Raw genomic sequence first — 18,024 nt, forward strand, 5'->3', positions numbered from 1 at the left:
TAAACTAACTAATACAGCATCAGAATATCTATGCTCTTTAACACTTTAACACTTTTTTGTTACTCATTGAAATTACCTGTTGCATAATGAGCTTCTCTTTGCCCATCCACTCACATTTTCCAGATAATATTTAGATTAATTTCTGTTGCTGTTATTTCCCCAAATCAATGCCAAAGATTAACATGTGCCTGACACATTATAAGCTTCCCTTTTTTTTATCTTTTTGCTTAGGTAATTATCTTTTGGCTTGAAACATAACATATTCCATTACTATTTCATTTGTTTTCTTGCTGTAATTATTAAATTATCATGCACTGTAGCAGCTGAATAGTCAATGAGTTCATAGCTGGTGGACCAAAAAAAAAAAAAAAAACAAGACAAAAACCTGAAGGCAGAGAACTTTACCGAGCTGCTCCCACCATCCAGCCTGCAGATACAATGAAAGCAACACCACAAGCTTCAGGCTAGAGTGTGAAGCTTTAAAATTTTGTACTGGATGATCTATAATAAATAACATGTTCTATAAATATTTTAAATGTCATTTCAGACATTAAGCTGAGACTTTTAATGAGAATAATTTGCAGTCTGTGAACTGTTTCGGTCAAAGACAGATTTTCTGCAGTCTGTGAGGCGATCAGACGTTTTTAGAAGTTACAACCCTTAAGGGACCGCGGCAAAATTATAGAGACGAGGGAGATCAGAAAAAGTGCTTTTGTGTATTTTTTCTTTTTGCTGAAGGCAGGCTAGTTTGACTTTTTTTGGAGTTTGAAGGGTCTTTTTCATTCCAAATTAATTTTTCAGCCTTCCGTTATCTCATTGATTAATAAAATGATCAAATAGTTGCACATTATGGCTTAAGTGTGCACAGCTGTTCATAAAGACATGCTCTGCCACATGGAGAAGTTTATTTTTCCACTCATACTCAGCTACCTAATAGGACCAATATTTCATTAACACATGGGTCATCATGTATATCTCTACACAGGAAGTCTTCCCTCCTTCACTTTAGTATGTGACACATCAGAAGTTTTAATTCTTTGTGCATTGCCTCTTTTAATTATTAATGGTGAAACCAATTGCACCAACTTAGTGCTTTATTTTGAGAGATTTGAGGGAGAATGTGGCACTTTTCCTTTTTTTCTCTAAGTGAAGGAGAGGGTCCAAAGAGAATATAATAATATATTATAATATATATAATCATGAAGCAGGGAACACATAAGATTAAACCCTGCTCTTCACCCCAGTCATTTTTTTACACTCCCTAAGATTTTCATGAAATCAAACCACATTTTTTACTATTTACATCAGAATTTTTTTCTGGAATATCCCTTCACTGTATTTACTTTCTCCTGTTCCCTCTCTGTGTTGTAGTTTTCATTATGAGTGGTGCAGTCTGCCACTCCTGTGCTGAATTTAGATTGTCTACCTTCCCACGAGGGATGCATGCATGTAATCCACCGTTATTACCTGTAATTTCATCTCACTGATAACAGCCTCACTGTTAACTGTATACTTTCCACCATATCAGAGCAGTGTTAACTCACTAATAATTCAAGTCCAATTTCCCCTGCTGTTGTTTCCCCATAGAAGTGTTTAACCGCTGAAACAAAGAGTGGAATTCGTTTATCAGTTTGTTCATCTTTTGTATTCAAATTAAGTATTAAAATGTTTTGTTTTTTTTATTACCATAATATACTGTAAAATATATCATATTGTACAACCAGCTCTTATGTATGTTTTGTATGCAAAATCTTAATCTACAAATAGCAGTGAGATTAATGTAGTGGAGTAAAAACCACCGGACAAAACAGTATTGTAGACCCCAGCGCATACACATGCAGTATGACCATGTGCAGAGAAAACAGTCATACATGCACATGGATGCATAAAGAGGGAGAACACACACACTCGCTGCTAAGTACTCGTAAAGACCAAATGACCTGAAAATAATAAGCACTAACCAGATTGGAGGGAAACCGAACAGTCTTTTATAAGCTGCCTTACACATAACAGCAATGATTATGTTCTTATCTGCTTTGGGGACTGTACTGAGTTGAATTATCATTCATGCTGTATTGCTGTTTTGCTTAATTGGAATTTGTTTAGCGGGCTTTGTAAGGGAGCAAACAGGGAATAAACAGATTTATGGAGAGCTCTGCCAAGTAAAAGGTTATGCATAATTTAAGGCGGATTAGTTTGGATGTAGAGGTCAATAAGGCTAAATAGACAAGAATCATCAACATCCAGGAAGGAGAAGGGGTGTCTTGAGGGTCTGGGCCTGTACCATATACACCAAGGCATGCTCATGTGCATGCAAGACAATGCATCAGCCCGCATTAACACACTCATGCACACACCTTGCTCATACATCAGTTCACACATGAGCAGCAAACACAAAGAATACTATACGTGTGCAAAACTAATTATATCAGTGTGTTTATTTCTGTTTGCTGCCTCAAGGCATTGTTCTACTTTAGTATAAGTATGTCACTATGTCATATATCATCAACTTCAACGTAGTCACCTTCATTACCATCGGCCACATCATGATCACAACTGTCAACACAACCCATCATTCCAGCACTATGCTACCCTGCTGCCGTGCATGTTCATTTGTCACATTTCCTTGCCCTTTGCATTATTTACGACTTGTTCACTCAGCTGCTGATAATGGCAGTATAAGCAAACAACCTTTTTTTTTTTTTCACTTATTATTAGTTGCCTCTGTCAGACAGCAGTTCAGTCTTGGCACATCACGCAGGGCAGCAAGTGTCTGAATCGAACATCAAGAGGTTGACATAGTAGAAAAAGAAAACTAATGATGGTGATGACTGGTTGACGGGCTGAAGAGTTTTCTCAAATTTTGCAATTAACTTTGTGTTTTCTGCACCACGTTAAAATAACACATTTTTTGTCTCAAGTTTTAAAGAGCAGTTTAACATCCAGTGTTAGTGTGAACACACCTCTGATACATATTGAAAAAATGCATTCAAATCCAAACAAATTTCACCATTTTTTTCAGTTTACGTCTGACAATCATGCAGGATTCAACCGTACTTACATATATCACTCCACTGTGTACCCATTGGTTCACATTTCATCCAAGCAACCTTAGACGTATTTATCTCATCCAACATTGAAAGTAGTAACAGTGACTTCAGTGTCCACCTTCATTGACACCCAAGCCTGGCGTTTGAATCACAGATCATTAGAACTGCTAGCTTAGCCTAGCCTGGCTTCAGCAGATGCAACAGACGTAATTATGACTGCACATCTACATCAACACTCTAATCTAGTAGAGTAGTAGATATGGGAAGGTGGGGTAGAGACCTGATGTTGCCTTGTAGTTTAGGAAATTTTAGTGCAGGGAACGTCATAGATTTTTTGCATAGTTTTTCAGGATCTAGTGCACAGTATTGCTGGATTTTCTCAGGAAAAGGACTAGAAAACCATAGACTGGGACTAGGATCAGATGATAGTGTGATAAAATGGCTGTATGTATAATTTACTAACTCAGAAAAGTGGATTTAGGGTTAAGTTTCCCATTAAACTCTAAAATGCATGAGCCAACACCTCAATATTGACTGTGGGTGATATGTGCAAGAGTGTGTAAGAGTAAGTGACTATGTAAATGTGAATGTCTTTTTTGTACATATCTGTTGTGTAGGCGTGTACGCTTGCACTTGTGACACATGCTGTGCACTCTGCTGCGCATGACGGTATTACATAAATGTACATTTTTCCTCTCTTGAAGTAAGGCTATTTTCTACAAAGCTTGTGGGTCTTGGGGTCCCGATATGCAGCAGTTATTTTGCAGTTATAAATTCTTGCACAGCTGGTCAAGAAAAACACAATCAAAGGTCATGTTTATTATCAATTCTGTGGTGAATTGGCCTTTTTTTGTGTATTCTGTGTCTTCCTGATGCTTTTTTACATATTCAGTGGATTGTGACATTTTCCTGATTAATTTAAATTCATTTGTTTCATTTTTTTATGTTTTAATTTAATCTCTTAATCACTGAACTAGAATCACACGGTTGAATATCAAATATAATGCAAATATTTTTTAAGTACCAGGGTTTTGAATGTGGACGTTGGTGTTCAGCAGCAGCTGTCAGGTGTATATGTCAGGTTCCACCATTCACAGTTGATGGACTCCTGTCTCTGCAGACACTGGTGTTAAATGATCTCCTTCCCATAGACTCCTGCCCACACTGACATTTCCTCTTCTGGCTCACAATACCTCTGGGCTCCCCTTTTTTGTGCATGTGTATCAGGTGGACACACGTGCATGCATGTGTGTACATCCACAAATGTGGGATTGCTGTTGGCATTGAGCTTTGAGGAAATGTCAGAGCACATCTGTGAATGAACGATATCACCAGTACCTGGTGGCCAGTACACACACACTCACACACACATACATACACATCAACAAAAACAAGCCCAGAGCAATGGCACGCCATACAACCTGCCAGTTATGCACCACAATGGCACCGAGCACAAACAGTGTGCAGGGAAAGGAGGATGTAGCTGGAAGCAGCAATGTGGCTTCAGTGGAGAAATTTGACCATGAGGGAGCAAAGGAGGTTTCACTATGTTCAGATTCTCAGGTTTTTCATGAACAAATTTGTGTTAAATATACATTACGTGTATTGAATTGAACCAAAGAAAAGTCATAATTTAGTCATATGTATGGTCTGTAATTGATTACAGAGCTTTCATGTTTTCAATAATAAAACACAATAGAAAACAGCTGATGAAAAAATTTATATTCAGATTTCTAATTATTGTAGAAATCAGAATTAGTTAATTTAATCACACAGGTAATGTACAGTACAGACAAAATTTTGATGAAAACTGCAGCAAAGATGTTGTCGCTGATTTTAAATGAAATAATTCTTTTTAAATTTTATTTAATGGATACAGTCACATTCTTGCTGCGAGTTAGCTAAGAAGATTGATACCACACTCATGTCTGTACGCTAAATGTCAAGGTACAACCAGCAGTCAGTTAGCCGAGCTTAGCATAAACACTGGAATACGGGAAATAGCTTGCCTGGTTTTGTCTGAAAGTAACAAAATCCACCTACCAACACATCTAAAACTCACCAATTAACATATTAATGTTTTGGGTTTATTTTTTATCCATACAAAAACCATGTAAAAACAACAAGTTTTGTTTTTATTTGGAGGTTATGTGCAGAATTATTTCTTGGCCTGGTGCAGTGACTTCCTGGAGTCTCCTCTGGTTGCCTGGCAACCTCATCTGAATTAAACAAACAAGATACATGTTAATTACTGTGTTTTTTAGAGGTGCTGGTTGGTGTTATCTTTTGACATAGCCAGGCTAGCCGTTTCCCCCTGTTTCCAGTATTTGTGCTAAGCTAGGCTAATGGCTTCTAGCTCTATACTTAATGGACAGACATGACAGTGGTGCCGCTCTTCTCTTCCAACATGCCAGAAAGAGAATAAGTGTATTCAATGCAAGACTGTAAGGAGAAAACACCAAACAGAAACAAAGAGAGACAAATAGAAATCTGTTGTAAAAAAAAATAAAAAATCTTATCTTTCAAAATGAAAAAAGCCTGTTTTATGTTTGTTGTATCTGAATATTCTCATATTCAAGAGCTTCCAGTAGATATTACATGCATAGGTGACTTTCTTATGCATACACATGCACACAAAAGTCAAGACACCCACACAAGTATACATGCATGTACACAGGGCTGAGGTCTGGAAATGTCAGTCAGAATGCTATCTCATTATTTCTGCCTCTTGAAGTTTCATGAGTGCAGAGGAGCTATTTGGGACACAAATTCACTTCACCAAAAAACCTCGGGCTTTTTAAAAAGGGCTCGACAGCTTTTAGTGCGCAGATACTCATCAAGGCCGCCAAACGGGTGGAATAATCTTATGAAAATCAGGCAAGGCAATAGACTGGAAAGGAACAGGGATGGGGAGGAAAAAGAGGTGAATACAGAGAAAAAAAAAACAGATGAGATGAAGAGAGAGTAGAAATAGAGGGCAGACATAAAAGCGCAGAAAGAGAATATAGCGTATGCGAGGAAGGGAGACATGAGGGGAAAACAAGACAAGAGAAAATTAGCTGAGAGGAGATGAGCTGCGAGCGGACGAGAGGGGATAGAGCTGGTGGCTTATTACAAAGCGCAGGGATTTATTTCTTTGCGTTGGGTTTTCCTCTCACATTCCGTTGCCCTTCCTCTTAATTCCTGCTAGACTCGATTCAGGTTTAGGGAACGTCTGCCGACAGGTCAGATAGTACGGTTAATTATCCAGATAGCAGATCCACTGTAAAAGGAGACATAGGAGGGGATTTCCATGATGAAAGCAAATCTTGGAGTCTTAATGGCACTCATTTGGGCTTTTCAAGCTGTCTTTTGTTTGACTTTGTTGCCTTACATGTCAGCAAAGAGATTTCTGTGTGTGTGTGTGTGTCTCTGAGGAGATTGAACAGCGCAAATGCTGGCTATACATTAGCGTGCACGCGTTGCATGCGTGTGTCTCTTACATTATGTAGCTGACATTCTTATTCATACCAATTTAAGTTAAGTGCAGTCCAGAGTGATCTTAAATTGCCAGATCACTAACAATAAAAGCAACCAATAATAGAGACCATGCTTTTTGTGAGTGTTCATGCTCACATGCTTTCATGTTCTACAGAGAAACGTGCACACGTGGAGAAAATTCTGTCAGATTCCTTTGTGAAATGAAAAAAACTGTGAATTTGCTTGAGCAGCTATTTGACTCGCTATTACTGGGCAGGGGGAGGCCTGAGCAGCACGGCGATGCATTCGAGAAATGAAGGTGGACAAAAGTGGCAACAGATTGACAAAGACCAGAGAGAAATTGCACATGAATGCTTATGTGTATGAGGATTTTTTTTGTGTGTGTGGGTGTCTGCGTTCGAGCTCCATTTTCCAAAAGGTTTATTGTGATGAATCAGGAAGCAGCTCACTGAGTTTTTCCACAGAATTACACGGGCATGCAGGGCGTCGTGCACCTAGCTAATGTGAAAATTTGACAAAGGGTCGTGTGTGCAGCTAAAATACACAAATATGAGAATAAGAGGATTTGCTCTATGCGTAGCTGTGCGTGTGCTCAGTGCTTCTGGAACATTCTGGGGCTTTGTCGTGAGGCAAATACTGGAGCTAAATCCCCAGGACCCACAAAAAGCTACAAATTAAAAGTTTGCTTTTATCTGAAATTTTCTCACGTTGTACCATATTATTAGCATTGTAAGTAGCTATTACTTTTGGAAATATAAAATGCTAATGCTGAGGACTTTGAGGGAACGTTGAAGCCGTCACAATGTTCAAGAAAAACTGAAATCAGGTAACCAAAAGAAAAAAGAAAGACAGGAGCGAATGAATATTTTAATACTGACATGTTATGTGGCTAGTTTGCTAATGTTATTTTGCGCAGTGTCAGAAACAGCCACTGAGAGCGGAACCATCATTACCATCTTATGTTACTAAGGATGTCGGACATGGTGAGCTCATAAAGTGGCCACTAAAAGTAACTTGAAGCTGTAACACTTTATTGTATTGTAAATTTATACAGTATCATCCTATTTTAAGATGCTAGTAATGTACAACATTTCTCTTACTATAAAGTTTTGATAAGTTTTACAACTGTTTTATAGATTAATATATTACATTGAGTTATTTTATATTGTGCCTTTAAGTTTCTAAAGTCTTATTATGCTGCCTCTATGCTGCAGCAGACTGGGCTAGCACTTGTTTGGAAACTAATTCAACAGATTCATGAGAATAAAATGTGACATCATATTCAGTTCCCTCTTATCATGTAATATTAGCACGCTTTCTGTCTTTAATGTGTTGCAAACACTCCAATTATCTAAATAACCACAGATGCATGTGTTTGCGTGTTGAGTCAGGTATTTGTACAGGTGAGGCGGCGGATGTATTAAAAAGGGGACGTGGGTTCGCTGCAGCTGAATATAGAGCCCAGATTTTTGTGCTACGCCGCTGTATGATAACTGTCTGTGAGTGCATGTTTTTATTCGGGCGTTTAAATGTTTTGAAAATGCTGCATTCTTTAAAAAATGTGCAGTCCGTCCATATCTAGTGTCCAGCATCAGCAGCCCTTGACACACTGCTGATTCTGCTACCTGCCCAGGCCATATCTGATCTGTACAGTTTGTAATTATCTTAGCACATCTTCTTATCTTAGCAGCATCTCTAGGAGAGTGCTGCACTGCATTTATTCCACCAGATCTCTTCTGTCCGTAGGTCTACTTTCTTTCTTTCATGTCTGTTTTCTTAGTATCTTTCTTGCTTTCCTTCTCCCTTGTGCACGCTCTCTCTCGAACACACACGCACACACACAGAAGCCCATCTTTCTCCTGCCATGTCAGGCTTGGCGTGGCATTAGACAGAATTTATTAGGCCAAGATGCTGGCTGTTGACATGAGTGTGATCTACCATTTGGTGGGAAGATAAGTGTCCCATGGAGGGTGTAATAATGTTCTCTCCCTCTCTACACCTTATCTCCTGTTGATGAAACCATGGCTGATACTTTCCCTTACATATCATCAAACCTGTTTGTGTGTGTATGTGTGTGTGTGTTTATTTCTGCCTGTGCCCACCGGTGTGTTTGTGCCTGGCTGTCTGTGTGTGTGGGTGTGCAGACATGTTCAAGGGATGTTTTTTTTTCTTTCTTTTTTTTATATCATATCGCCCTTGATTCTTACACGTTTCAACATAAGCCATTGCCCTCAAACCAGCACAGCCATGATATGGTTGAATGGTAACAGATACTGTCACTATCAGCCAAGATGCTGCTGGGAGATGAGTTTAGTTAGTGACGCGAATCCAAATGTGATGGATAAGGGCTGTGTCTTAACGGTTTGTGATTGGTCCTAAGATAAATCACAGTGATTGGATTAGTCGCATGTTTGCAAAAAAAAAAAAAAAAGAAAAAAGTCCACACTTCTTTCACATTTCATACTTCAGTCTGTATGGTTTTTCAGAACTCGAGATTCAACATATAGGCTGCTGCATTTTCATTCACACTATCTAGCTTTCACATCAATGCAATATAAACAACATAAAAAAAAAAGATGAGAATCAAGCAGTGTGAATTATTTGGTTGGTAGAAATACTGTAGAAATGAAACAGACTGTGACTTTATTATATGGTGAATCAGGTCTAATAAGCAATTTTCACACTGCAGCTGAGTGTCCCAATTCAGACTTTTCCAACCATCTTGTACAAAATTGGATTTCGATTTGATTTAGGATCTGTCATGGCTGAATGTTAAAGGGAATAAGTTGTTGGGAAATTAGCTGATTTTTCTGAGAGTTAGATCAAGTTCATAGTTCTGCAAATTAATAGTGGAGCTGGAGCTAGGAGGTGATTAGCCTAGTGTAGCATAAAGACGAGGAGCAGGGGGGAGCAGCTAGCTTCGCTAACTACAAAAAGTGTCCAAATTGCTGTCGGTGTATTTTTGAACTTTGTTGTGAAGTGAGTCAAACTCACTGTTTCCCCCATTTTTGCTTTTTATGCTGAGCTTAATGCTGAGCTGAAAGCACTCAAAGAGAAAGTAAAAAATAAACATATCTCCCAAAATGTCAAACTATTCTTTCAAATACTGAGCTTCAATCTATTTCAAGAGTTACTTTAGCCAGATTTAGCCAGGTTGAGCCATGCCATTTGGCTATAACTTGGTGAAAATAGCGTTTGAGTGTTTGAGACATACTGAGCACACAGGTGGACGCAGAGATATGCATTATGCTGCAGGAGCAGTGTAAGAAGCTTTTTGGATTTCCATTCTCATGTGAATCTCGGGCACAGTTGGAAAGCTTTGTAATTATTGTGAATCCAAGCTAACTACAATACAGCTGATTTCATCCACAAAGGAGCAAGCTGCAAACCTTTTGGAGCAGCCACAGGTGGTGAGTGGTGGAGGAAAATTCCCATTAAAATCGTTGAAACCAAGTGTTAGGTTTTACAATGACCAAATCAAGCTGGTAATAGTTTTAATGACATAATAAAAGAATGGAAGGCTTTATTTAAACCTGCATTACTGTATTCTTCTGCCACTTGCAAGCAGCAGAACAATAAAACATTGACATATTTATATTAAAATTGTTACTGCATATTCGCCAGAAGTTGTCCATTTACACATCCACCAGACAAAAAGCAACATTAGCATTCATTTGTTGTCGTTTTTCTGGCAACCTGATGTATGTAATTCCAGCATTCACTCTTCTTTCAGTTCGGTTTTCCCTGAGGGAAAACTATTTAGCTTCTAAATGCTCCACTAGTTGCCAACTTTGTCTGCTGTTTGGTGCTGACTGTGTACAGTGGCTTTATCAGGGCTTTGTTGCTAAAAACAGCTGACTGCTGTGGATGGAAAACAACATTGATGAGAGCAGTGAGAATGAAACAAGACACTGAGGTTGCAGGACATAAAACCAAAAAAATGAGCTGAAAGACACATTTTTATCGTGGAAAATGCATGAAACTATTTCATTTCTATACAAACTTTGACATTGCAATTATGAAGATGACATGATGTCATTGTTGTTAGCACATTATCCTGTCAGAGGTAACTATTTAGTACTTACATTAAGAACAAATGTAGAAAAGCCAGCTATTTAAATTGGGCATGTGCTCTAACAAATACAACTGTAGTAATACAGAGGCAGCAAGAAGCACTGGTGTTGTCTTTTGTAATTGGTTTGAATGTTTCATCAGCTCAGAGCACAAACTCTTTCTTAGGAATGACATGGCAGTGTGCGTCCTCCCGACACCAACAACTGGGGGAAGCAATGGGAACAAAAACATATAGTAATAGCAATGACACTTTTTGGTCAAACTGTGGGGACACAAATACACAAAAACAAAAAAAGGTGCAGAGAGACTGCATTGCAGCTGCAACATCTTTCTCTCCAAACTCAGATTTAATTGTCACAACATATATCATGCTTAGTGTTTAAGTGAAGTCTACCGTACAAGCGAATGTAATAGTCTCATGCCTGAGGCTTTTCCGGGAAATGTAGAATCTCTCTCTAACTGAAGTCTGGAACTTAAAAAAAGCAGAACAGGTTGAGACAAAGTTGGAGCTCAAAAAAGTTCAAATTACAACATGCTGTTATGACAGAATCTTTGCAATGCATTAACTGTCACAGATTGTTAAAACTGTATGTGACTTTTTTTTTGTTGTTGTTGTTGCTGCTGGTGGTAGCTCATGCACAGGGCGTACAAAATATTTCATCCTGTTTGAAATGTTGCAGAATGCAAGACCAGCTGTAAACCTGCTAAATATCATTTGTGTTGTTTTATTTTATTCACCTGACTGATCACAGCTCCCTCCATCTGACTCCATCTGTCTGGTTCTCTCCATCTTTCACTGTCATCTCCTGCTCACGTATCTTTCACTTGTCTCTTTACTTCATTGCTCTTCATCTACTTGCTCATCTCTCTTCCATCCACCCCTCTGCATTTCTCCATCTTTTTCACTCCATTTATATAAATTCCTACATATTTTTTTCACATCTCACCTTTTCCATCATTTTTTCATTGGTATATATCTTTGCCCAGATCTGTCCTCCTCCATCTGTCATCCCCCAAGCCACCCTCTATTTTAATCGTTACATCTCTGCATCCACCTCTCTCTATCATTTCTCCTCATCTGTTTACTTCTCCTATTTTTTCCTCACCTTTCTGATGGACCTGTCTTTCTCTTTCTTTGTCCTCTTCAGCTGGTATTGTTCGGAAAAAGCAGTGGTGTGAGATGGTGCCATGTTTGGAGGACGAAGGCTGTGACCTGTTAGTCAATAAATCTGGCTGGACTTGTACACAGCCCGGAGGCCGAGTCAAAACCACCACGGTGAGTTCAGGTTCTTTTTTAGCCCCCCTAGGTAACGCAAACCACTCACAAACCAGTAGGTGTGTGCAAAATGTGCCTAACCCCTGCACCAGTGGCACCGAGTATAAAAGCTAGAAATGAAGCATTTGCGCAGGAAATCAATTGTGGCGTAAATCCAGACTAATGGCACATTTTATGCAATTTTTGTACATTAAACAAATGACTTAACAGTTTTTCTTGCCAAACATGACTGTTAAGTGGCCATTTCAATAAAGTGAGTTATTGCGCAAGACATTTTTGTGTATTGCCTCCCATTAAAAGCTCCGATCTACAGGCATATACAGCATGAAAGCCAATTTAAAGCACTGTTTTCAGCTTCTGACTGTTGGATTCAAAACAAATATAGAATTTAATGGTGTGATATTTGACAGTGTGTTCTTGGAGGCTGCAAAAAGCCAAGCTTATAAAGTGAAATAACTAAAATTTTCATGAAGTTGTTATTTTTCAAAATATAGGCTACCGTAAAAAAAAAAGTAAGTAATGCTCATATATACTGTTAGTATTGAAGATATTGTTCAAACTACTTCAAATGAGATCATGAAGGTTTTAAAAGATGAAAGAATCACAGTCTACTTCTGACAAAAAGATTGTTAAGATTATAAGCAATAAAATGTACCTTTATTAAAATCCATACTACAGCTTTACTTGATCTGGTAGCTGACCAGTAGCTTACAGTGACTAATGGTTAGCTAATGCTAGCAAACTTAAGATAGATATTGCTGTACAGACATCGCTGAGCCAAACTGCTGACTTTTTGACTCTTCTCTACACTACATGTTAGCATGTCACAGATACGTATGCCAGTGGTTTTATCACAACAATAAAACCATTTCTGGCCATTTTTGGGGCAGCAGAACAAGCTGTAAACACAATTCTCACAAACTGTCATGCTATATAGTTGACGTAGCGACCGTGTAAGCAAACTGTGGCCTTTTTACACACAGCTGAGAGAACACAAAGCAACATTAGCATTCATTCGGAGTCTTGTTTCTGGCCACCCGAATGAATCAGTCCAGTATTCACTCACTGGAGCTCTTCAGCTGCTCAATGCTCCATTATGTTCACAGGCTAGATGCTAACTTTGTCTGTCTGTGTACAATAGTTTATCAGTTTTTCCACTGTTGCAGCTGAAAGCGATGCTGATAAGAGCACTTACACTAAACCAAAACATTAATGTTGCAGGACCAAAACATTGATCTCAAAGACACTAAAACTCTACATAGAACTGAGGGGAACTGCAGAGTTGGATGATAATTGTCAGTGGGTTTGTCACCACATGTGACACCTTTCACGGTACACTAAAAGTAAGAATTTAGCGCAGTTTACTTAAGCAGTTTTAAACACCTTATCAGGAGAATCTTAGATATTGCAAGAAAATGTGCTACTTGTGGCCAAAAAGTTAAATTTACTCGGTCATTTAAGCTTATAATTGCACTTTTAAACACCATCTCAAACTACTGCCAGATATTACCGTACGTTGGACCAGCCTGAGCACTGTCAGCCACAGGCACACTGACAGCAGAAAACCCAGTTAAGCATTCACTCCACAATCCCCTGAAAATGTTTCCCTCCCGCCCCCTCTTGTCTTCAGCTCATCTCTACAAACTGTATGCGGTTTGTTTACTTCCTCATCACCAGCAATTAGCTTGCATTAGGGACGCTCTTAATGTTAATGATGGCAGCAGATGGGGAGCCGCCGCTTGTATTCGCAAAGATGCCGCCCATTCATTCACCCGCTTGTCCTCCACACCCTATCTCCAGCACTTCAAGCCTCCCCCTCTCCACTTCAGCCCCAACTCCAAAACACACACAAGCACACACACACACACACACACACACACACACCTTCCTACCTCCTTACAACCTCCGACTAGTTTCACCCCGCCGCCTGCTTTACAAGAGACATAAACACTGTTGCTGTCCCGCCTGTATGCCAAGTCTATACTGTAGCAATTAGAGGTCTCAGATGGGGAACATGTTACGCAACACACACACTCAACACAGCTGCCCTATCTCTGAATGTCAATGGGTGAACACTGAGGACCGGTGGGGCATCATTAATGCATCTGTCATGATTTAGTCATCAGCTGACTAACTTGTTTATGCCTTCCTGCTGAAAGACAAACACACACACACACACACACACTCATAGCAGAGACGCACACTGAATGCTGAACCCAGATGATATGGTTTGTTATCAGTCAGCTGCTGCCCCCATGCTCTTTCTGTGCTGTGAGTCGTGTGTGTCTGTCAGCGCCCTGACGCCACCCTGAATATACCTGGTGGTTGGGACTGAGGTGACAGCTGTTACATGTTCCACCTACAATGTAATTTGTTATCTGGGCAGGCAGATAGCCCACACACAGACACGCACTCACTCATAGGTAACATATAGCTGGATCCATTTATTATGTCTGACAGATCAAAGAGCTGGTGCGTGTCTGTTGGAGGGAGGTTGAGTATGCAAATATGGTGGTCACTGTGTGTTCAAAGGCCAGTAGATCCAATGTGGGTGAATTCTTAACTGCATGTTAACATGCTCTCACTGATGTCTGTGTGCGTTTTCAGCTGTTTGCATATTCATAATTTTGAGTATGTGTCCCTGCTTGGCCTACATATGCACTTCATATCCTTCTCAGGGTGTCAGTCAGTGCACCTCTCATCGGCTCACGCTGACAATATGCAGGATGTGACAGGTATTTCTCGCTTGCTTCATTGGCTACTTTAAGCCTAGTGACAGCTAGTCAAATGGCTGGACAGCCATGTGCACTCATCTGTGCCTTTCTGTGTGTGTGAGTGTGTGTGTGTGTGTGTGTGTTTAAGCAGCTTTCACTGTCAAGGATTCTAATCACTGGCAACAAGTAGACTTGGGGTCATTGTTTAAAATTCTTCTAAAAATATTCATCTGTGTGATGGATGAACTGGCCTAATGTGACCGCTCCCTCTAATCTCAAGTTGCGGAAAGTCGGGAAGATTTAGGACGGTACTTCACAACCATGCATGTAACCTAAAATTGCCTAAAATGCATTAAAGGTTAAGGCTCGTTCTCCAAAACAAAAATTACATAAACCTCTTGTTATCTGCAGACCAGAGGGAGAACGTCCAAAAAAAAAAAAAAAAAAAAAAACAATTTACTCCTCAGCCTCCCTCTGGTAAACTTTGAACAAATGGCCCCTTCCCTCAGGCCTATCAAGGTTAAACCCAAACTGCAGCCACCCCAGTATTGCCTAGGGATGACTGTTGGCCGCACACAGTCCAGTGAGCATGTCCGACCTGTCTGTCAGGTGTTTGTGCGAGAACATCAATGCAGACAAACAGACATGTCCCTCAGGGCATTTGACTAAGCCGAGTCAATCTGACTCAGCCCCATAGCCCCATAAAGGGCTATTTTGGACAAATGTCAAGAGGTGGTTTGCGTGTATTGGTCAAATGTTTGAGAGTTTGTGTTTTCTCTGTCAAACAGACGAAGATTGTTGTTCAGGATGACACCACTGACCTCCTCCCTACCTTTAGTCAGCAACACAGCTCAGTATGAGTTGCAAGGCAGATAAGATATTTGCTGTGCGTCCTCCCTCCACCTACAGAATGTCACTCAGCTCAGTGGCCACAATTTGATGTGCTTCTTTTTAAAACTAACTTCCTCACATACTTTTCTGTCTCTGCTTGACTCCCCGTCTCCGGCGTTCTTCTTCTCTTTTCACTTTCACTCCATTTTTGCTTTTCACTTTTCTCTCCTCCCCTCTCTCTCCCCCTCCTCCTCATGCATTTATCTTAGTCCGACCCTGCTTTGAGGAGTGCATGCTTCTCCTGTCAATAAAAACACAATATGGATTTTTCTAAGGCTGGCTTCAGAAGAGACATATTAAGATTGATATGTGCATTGCTTATGGTTGACGGTGACGTTTTGAGCGAGGTTACTTTTATTAGCAGCGCAAAACAACCTCAGCTGAAAAGGACACATGTCAAATAGAGGTGCACTTGTGAAGCTCTAGCACATATTTCTTCCGGTATCAGGAGTCTCGTTGGTACAGTGACAAGTTTCTCCTCTAAAGGACTGACCTACCAGAAAATGAAATTCCTAAGATGAACCAAATCACGCTTTAAGACTGTAAATGAGCTCCTTGGGTTCACTTAACTGCATTAATAAAATGCACGTGGACACTCTATTGCATGCCCATCAGTCACTACTTTATTTTCTGTCTGTTTTATTTAAGTATATAAAACCTGCCAAAGTATGTGGCTTGCGGCAACCCATGTGGACATAAAAATGATAATCACTACAGAAATAGAAAGATCTGCTGAAAAGTAACTGATGTATCGAATGTGAAGTGCAACTGACACTTCACAAAAAAGACAAAGTAAGTAGGCAGAGCAGGCACAACAGTCAAGGACTGCATTTCTGCACACACTGAAGCCCCAGGTGGTGGAGAATGGTGCCTCATTTGTTTCCTTCTCCTGCTATTCTGTTTTCTTCCTGGTTATGTCCATTCCTGTGTCTGTAAATGTATGAAGATGAGTATAACAGTGACGATTGGCCAGTGGCTATGCATATATTTTTATCTGATTGGTAGTAGACACACGAAAGTTTACCTTATTACCTGGCACCTGCCACACACCCACATCCACGACCCCTCCGTGACTTCAGGCAAAGAGGATTGAGGTGAGTGCTAGCAAGAGTGTTAGTAAAAAAAAAATAATAATAATTAAACATTAACAAACCCCCCTGTCCCAGTTTTTCACACATCAGAGGTGGCAAACCTAGTGTTTATCTGTTCCAACATCAGCAGCAAATGTTAGCATTCCCAGCTAATTAGCTTATAGTAGCTTAGCGTTATTTCCAAATCAAAGGGTTTGTCATTAGCTAACTACATTATTTAGCGCGGTTTAAAGTTAAAGAACTAATTTAGTAAGAAAAATAGTTACAAGTCATTTTCTCCTGTAAACATAATGCATACTGAAAACACAAACACTAAAACAAATCGAACCACTGTGTCGCTTGTCCAAGTATGTTTTTCAAACTATCCAAGTTATGTTAGAACAAGTTTCAATTATGTTTTATTTGTAATACTGCGCTCTCATGGGGCTCTACCTTGGAATACACAAACAATTAGTTTTATTTTCTTGTTTCCTTCATGAACCATCAGCTGGTGAGAGTGCCAACTTTAAGGCTGGGATTTGCAGCTGCAGCTCAGTCTTTTACCACAATATAATGTAGTATATGTGGCCCTCAAGTGAATATTTAAGGACCTTTTTTAAGGTTCTAGTTTTTTTTAGCATTAGTTTATGCTACAGCTGAAAAATATTTGCTAGCAACACAATTATTGGCCAACAAAATTCACAGTGGTCATCTATAAATGAGAAGATTGCTTTTGTTTACCCGTGCCTGGAACCCAGAATACATTTTTTCAAAAAATGACTATAAATCTGCCATAGTTCTCTTTATAAACTAAAAATGTGCAATGCAAGCGTGGAGAGCTTGACAAGTGTAGTGACAGTAAGAAAGGATTGTCTTTCAGAGGATAGAGAACAAACCAACAGTAACAGTAAGCTGATTTGGTCTGACGGTACAAATTGAATAATTGTTCAGTTTGATAAATTGTTCAGAACACTTGAGAACAGATTCATGCAGCATGGACCTTTAGTTTTCTATGGTGCCAAACCTACAAACCAAAGGAGATAAAAAGCGAGACACTGTGTTGTTTTCTGACCTACAATGCTTGAATATTACATGTGAAATAAACTAATGCAAAATGTATTGACAACAAAATATACTATGGTCCCTGGACAGAAGGAATCAGAAGATATCGAAACACTTTTCATGCAGCAAGTGGTGGTTAATTTCTCACTCCTAAAATTCTCTCCACTCCTGCTCCGTGATGTTAAATGATTTGAATGTACATTTCATCACACAGTTACCGCAGTCAAACGCCGTCTTTGCTGCCTTTCCAAAGCACTCTTTCGGCAAAGCGATATGTAGTCTCAGCAGTCATCTCCTATACCTCCTTCTCTCAGTGAAAGGCTTACTGCTGTCTCTCTCCAGAGAGGAGGATGCTCTGCGTTGTGCCCTCCACCATTTTAGACTGGCAGATGAAACGTCGCAAGGAG

At 39.6% G+C, this 18,024-nt stretch overlaps 1 protein-coding gene and 1 long non-coding RNA gene across 7 annotated transcripts in view; one reads left to right on the top strand and one right to left on the bottom strand.

Annotated features, from left to right (window-relative positions):
- Positions 1-18,024, top strand: part of tafa5a (TAFA chemokine like family member 5a) — a 134,348-nt gene that overhangs the window by 106,806 nt on the left and 9,518 nt on the right. For 4 of the 5 annotated variants that reach the window (XR_011694148.1, XR_011694147.1, XM_071502400.1 and 1 more), the window contains exon 3: positions 11,753-11,880. The exons of the other annotated variant lie outside the window; for it this stretch is intronic. Coding sequence is in view for 2 of the 4 variants with exons in the window: in XM_071502400.1 (XP_071358501.1) it covers positions 11,753-11,880 (128 nt within the window). In the remaining 2 variants the exon portion in view is untranslated. The remainder of the gene's footprint in view (positions 1-11,752; positions 11,881-18,024) is intronic. 5 annotated transcript variants of the gene reach the window in all.
- LOC139635263 (uncharacterized) lies at positions 10,855-11,879 on the bottom strand. 2 transcript variants are annotated; one of them, XR_011694150.1, is made up of 2 exons: positions 11,711-11,879; positions 10,855-11,076 (listed from the first exon to the last, which is right to left on the bottom strand). It is a non-coding gene; the product is annotated as an uncharacterized lncRNA (long non-coding RNA). The 2 variants fall into 2 exon arrangements; XR_011694151.1 differs by having other exon boundaries at positions 11,343-11,879.

The sequence above is a fragment of the Trachinotus anak genome, unplaced genomic scaffold (assembly GCF_046630095.1).
Source record: "Trachinotus anak isolate AG129_WGS33_773 ecotype Australia unplaced genomic scaffold, CSIRO_AGI_Tana_v1 ptg000018l, whole genome shotgun sequence".
Taxonomy (NCBI): Eukaryota; Metazoa; Chordata; class Actinopteri; order Carangiformes; family Carangidae; genus Trachinotus; species Trachinotus anak.